The 5,374-nt window shown below is 48.3% G+C and overlaps 1 protein-coding gene across 3 annotated transcripts in view; it reads right to left on the bottom strand.

The window, feature by feature from the left end:
* The window catches only part of Mtg2 (mitochondrial ribosome associated GTPase 2), a 17,538-nt gene extending 15,034 nt beyond the window's left edge, over positions 1–2,504 (bottom strand). For 2 of the 3 annotated variants that reach the window (XM_048810707.1, XM_015478653.2), the window contains exons 1-2: positions 2,265–2,502; positions 485–632 (exon numbers count right to left, since the gene is read on the bottom strand). In XM_048810707.1, coding sequence (XP_048666664.1) covers positions 485–632; positions 2,265–2,468 — 352 coding nt within the window. In that variant the 5' untranslated portion in view covers positions 2,469–2,502. Of the gene's footprint in view, positions 1–484; positions 633–2,264 lie in introns of all 3 variants that reach the window. The other variant, XM_048810708.1, reaches the window with a different exon arrangement.
* Between the last annotated feature and the right edge of the window lie 2,870 nt (positions 2,505–5,374).

Here is a 5,374-nt window from a genome sequence, read left to right on the forward strand (position 1 = left end):
TTTTTAATATTTATTTATTTATTTATTTTAAATCTTTGGTGGACACAACATCTTTGTTGGTATGTGGTGCTGAGGATTGAACCCGGGCCGCACGCATGGCAGGCGAGCGCGCTACCACTTGAGCCACATCCCCAGCCCCTCTTTTTTTTTTGTGGTGCTGGGAATTGAACCCACGGCCTTGTGCATGTGAGGCAAGCACTCTGCCAACTAAGCCCTGTCCCCAGCCCCCTGCTCTCTCTTATTTTTGAGACAGCATCTCTAAGTTGCAGAGCCTGGACTTAAACTTGCAAGTCTCCTGCCTCAGCCTCTCAAGTGGCTGGAATTAGGGGCTGCACTACCTTGCCTGGCTTTCAGTGCACCATTTATGAACACCCACATGCTTTATAAAAATGTCTACATATCAAGTATTTAATGTAAGACACGTCAGGATAAGAAGGTAGATGTGAGGACCCGGCTCTTCCCCAGATACTCTCAGGGCACGTGCCTCTCAGGATGACATGGCCACCGTTGCCACCATCTCCACCATCAGGGCCCCCGAACTCCTTGCGGGGCTCGCTGTGGAAGCAGCTCATGCCAGAGCCTCCATTTCCTCCTCGAACAAGCACTCTCCGATGGTCCACAAAATACCTCTTCTACAGAAAGCAGAAGACACCTACAGCGTTAGCTACACCCCATGGTCCTTCCAAGAGACCAAGTATCCATGAAAAAAATGCCTTTTTATAAAATTAGAAGTTTATGTTGATAGTATTACTAATCTCTCCTAAAATCCAAAGATAAAAATCAGTTCTCACAAGTCATTACAATTTTTTTAGGCTTCAGTTTCTTCAAAAAGGAACTCGGCATTTCCAATCTAAAGAGAACCCAGCTGTCTCCAATGGGACACATTACCAACAGTCCGGTCTTCGCTAACATTCTAGTTCTAGTTTTGTAGGCTGCAGCAAGGTTAAGGTGGAGTCTCTCCTGGACTTTCAGCTGTGAAGAGAGAAGACTCTCTGTCCCTAACTGCTAGGGTTTCTCTGTGACATGCAGAGAGGTGATACACAGAGCCCTTCTTCAGAGCAGCTCTCTCTACAGGTCCTGAAGGCAGGCACAACCAGCTAAAGAAGCAGAACAACTAACTAGTTTAGTTATCACACATTAGCTCGTCTTACAAGTCCAGCTACCCCAGGCCTCAGGCACAGTGCCCATGCCCAAAATGTATCCATGGGGACGCCTGCTTTCTGCAGGTCTGCAAGGACAGATATACCCTTGGTCCCTGACAGTCTTCTGCCTTCCTCAGGACTCAGGTCATGTGTATTTCCCACCCAGTGGGTTATATAAAGAGCTTATGATTCCCCGGTACCACCACTTGGAACCATGAATTACTATTTCAAAAACTCATTGTGCCATTTTGCTATGTGTCAACAAAATCAGGACCCACCTGATTGGGGAAAAACAGAAGTGGTAAGATGCAGACTTGGGCCTAAGCCAGGAAGGGGCGTCCCCTCGGCCACCAGATGCCAGATCCTTGATCTGCCTGCTGCCTGCCCAAGTTCCCCACTCTCTTCCCTTCTTTTGTAAACAAGTGGCCAGGCAGGTATTGCTTCGCTCCTGAGCTAACCAGATGTTCCTCCTCTGGAGGCCCTGCTCTTAGAATGCACCTGGAAAACTGCAGGAGACTGAGTGAGATGCAAACATGTATTTTTCTTCTTCTTTTTTTGACACTAGGAATGAACCCAGGGGCACTTAACCACTGAGCCACATCCCTAGACCTTTTTATACTTCATTTAGAGACAGAGTCTCAATGAGCTGCTCAGGGACTTGCTAAGTTGCTGAGGTTGGGTTTGAACTCATGATCTTACTGCCTCAGCCTCCCAAGCCACTGGGATCATGGACATGTGCCACCATGCTCAGCTGTGTTTTCTTAAATTTAGTTAAAAGACCATTCTTGTTTTAAATAGGTTTTGGTAAACAAAAGAAGAATAATTGTAAGCCTTAAACTATAAAACCAAAGGGCCACTTCTCCTTGGACATTTTAGGTTAAGATCCCTTCATTCTTACATGCTGGCTATTCAGGCCAGTAACACATGAGCAGCCCTGCACTGCCACACCTTCCAAGGTACCTGGCCCTCCTTGGGCTGCTCTCTGTGACAGCACAGTCCTTGGCACAAGGCCACATTCAAAAGGCTCTTCAGTCCCTTCAGTAACAAAATCAGCATATATGACACCCTGCTACCTTCCAAAGGGGAGCCCATGGCAGGGTGCTCCCAGCTGAGAAATCTCACCAGTTTTTTCTCAGAGAGTGGCTTCTTTCCAGGGGTCTCCTGATGCTTGGTGTGGTCCACGCAGCTCACTGACAGCATCCTGGGTGAAGCCTGCTGTGGAAGGAGCCGGCAGGGCCTGAGGCTGGCCTGTGCAGACGGGGTCCACTGTGCCAGGCCCTCCAACAGGGTCTGAGAGCTTGCTGAGAACAGCCTCACAGGGATCATGGCCCCTAAAATGAGCCAAATGGGCAAAATAAGATGTTTGGTTGAACCCTGAATGTCAAGCTGAAGCTAAAGCAAAGTGCCTGGTGCATGGCAGAAAGAACCTGGGTGCCTGAGAGAGACAGGACCAACCAATAATCCATGTTTCAATGCTAAGCACCTGGCATCCTGTGGTGCCCACCAGCCCATTTGTGATGTAAGCAGAATATGCACACAAAGATCAAAATCCTTAGGTCTCCCACAGGACTGGGAATACTTCCCTGGGGAATATCGAGTAGCTGCTTAATGCAAATGTTAAAAGGCAAGCAAAACCTCAAGTCAAAATTGTTTCAAAATAAAAATATCCATTTGTCCAAGTGTAACTGAGTGTGTTAATCTCCTGCAGCTTCAAATAATTAAACTGGAACGTGAGAACACTGGATATTTTAGGTTAAGATCCCTTCATTCTTTTTATATATATAATAGTTGGGCACAATACCTTTATTTATTTATTTTTACATGGTGCTGAGGATTGAACCCAGGGCCTCACAGGTGAGGGGGGGGGCACTCTAACACTGAGCCCCAGCCCCAGTCTGAGCGCTCTACCACTGATCCCCAGCTTGAAATCCCTTCATTCTTACATGCCAGCTATTCAGGCCAGTAACACATGAGCAGCCCTGCACTGCCACACCTTCCAAGGTACCCTGGCTCTCCTTGGGTTGCTCTCTGTGACAGCACAGTTCTTGGCACAAGACCCCATTCAAGAGGCTCTACAGTCCCTTCAGTAACAAAATCAGCATATATGACACCCTGATGCCTTCTAACAAACTCCCAGCCTTGCCACTCACCTTGGCACAACCTAGGGAAGGTTACACACCTGCTGCCTCAGTCTCCTCACCTGAAAATGGACAGGGATGGTGAGGACAGGCTGAGCTGACCCACTGGGACAGAGCAGCACTGGCTGTCCCACTGCGATGTGATGAGCAACAGCTACTTGGTCTCTGCCCTGGGCCTGACCCCACATTCCAGACCCTAGTGATTCTCTCCCTGAGTGATGGGAAAAACAGGAGTAAAGAGTGGCATCTGACCAGAGCACCGCACCCCTTGGGACTTGTGGAATGCAGAGGGGGATGCTTGCTTTATGAGATATTCTCAGTGACCCCTGGATAGCTTCAGGACAAGAGCTGGTCACCAGAAAGAGCAGGCCTGGAGTAAACCTTGGGACTTTCACCTCACCCTGTCCTCCAGCAAAGAGAAGGGCTGGGACTGAGCCAACAAATGATCACACCTCGTGAGGAACCTCCACCAACACCCCAAGCCATGGGGTCTGGAGAGTTTTCGGGCCAAACTCTTCATATGCTGGAGGGTCCCACACCCAATTCCACAGGAGCAGAAACTCCCATACTGGGGGCCTTTCTGTGGCTGTTCACTGTATCCTCTGCGGTCTCCTTACAAATAATGGATCCTTTACAACAAACAAGTAAATGCTACAAGTTTTCCCGAGTCCTGTGAACCTGCGGAGAGGATGGAGGAACCCTCCTTGTTGTAGAAAAGTCCGACAGAAGTGTGGGTACCTGGAGACCCATTACTTGCAAATGCTATCAAGACGGGAGTGGTTCTGTGTAACTGAGTATATGGCTTATGAGATCCCCTTTCCCTGGCACAGTGTCAGAATACACTTGAATCGTGGGGCTCATAGCTGGCATTCCAAAGAGCTAGAGAAGGGCTTGGTATGAAGATCTGCACACGGGGTGAGGGTTCTGGGGTGGTGTGGACAGCAGCAGCAGCACTGGTCCAGGGCACGCTCTTCGTGAGCTATTTCTCAGTGCTGCCAGTGCACTGCATCCAGCTTCCCTGCCATCCACCACTCCCAGGCAGTCTGAGGTTACTCAAGAAGTTGAACTGGTTAGAAAAAAAACATTCCCCAAACAAAATCCCAGACTCAGGCTGTTTTCCTGATGAATTCCATCAAACATTCAAAGAATAACTAGTCTTAAACACACCTTTTCAGAAAGGAGAGGAGCTAATGGTGACTATATAACTAATTTTATAGGCCAGTAAAGCCCCAGTACCAAACCTGACTTTACAAAAAGAAAGAAGAGAGTAATACCGCTTGTGCATAGGCACGAAGGACGCATGGCAAAACAGTTCTTGTCCCTTTCCATCCTGGCAGCATGGAAAGGGACAAGCACCAAGACTCAGGAGGAGCTGCCCCAGAACACACAGGCAGAACCCACGGGGCACCTCACCATGATGGCAGACCCTACAACCACTGCAACAGCAAACCAGGAGAAGGGTGCACTGCCCCACTGACAGAAGGTCTCCCAGGGCTTCCAGCTACATTCAGTCATGATGGAGAAAAAGGCAAGACAGCCATGCTGAGCACCTCTATGCCACACAGTCCTTGCAGACATTGCAGTAAAAGAACGGAAGGAGGAGGAAGTAAAACTCCCTATTTACAGAAGAGACGAGGGATTCCACAGAAGGCCCTGGGAAATCTACAAACCAATAATCAGAATCAAGAAATGAGGCTGAAAGCAGGAGGATTGAGAGTTCAAAGCCAGTGTTAGCAGCAGCAAGGTGCTCAGCATCTTAATGAAACCGTCTCTAAATAAAATAAATAGGGCTGGGAATGTGGTTCAGTGGTTGAGTGCCCCTGAGTTCAATCCCCAGTTACCCTCCCCCTGTTCCCCCCCCAAAAAGGAGCTGGACAAGGTTGCAGGGTACAAGGTTACACTTAGAAATCAACTGTGTTCTTATACATTAGTAGCAAAATAACTGGGAGGGCTGGGATTGTAGCTCAATGGTATAAACCTTGCTTAGTATGTGTGAGGCCCTTGGTTTGATCCTCAGTACCACATAAAAAATAAATACATTGGAGGCAGAGAGGTGACTTAAAAGAGGGGACCAGGAAGGAGTGTAAAAACTGG

This window comes from Marmota marmota, unplaced genomic scaffold (assembly GCF_001458135.2).
Source record: "Marmota marmota marmota unplaced genomic scaffold, marMar, whole genome shotgun sequence".
In the NCBI taxonomy this organism is placed as follows: domain Eukaryota; kingdom Metazoa; phylum Chordata; class Mammalia; order Rodentia; family Sciuridae; genus Marmota; species Marmota marmota.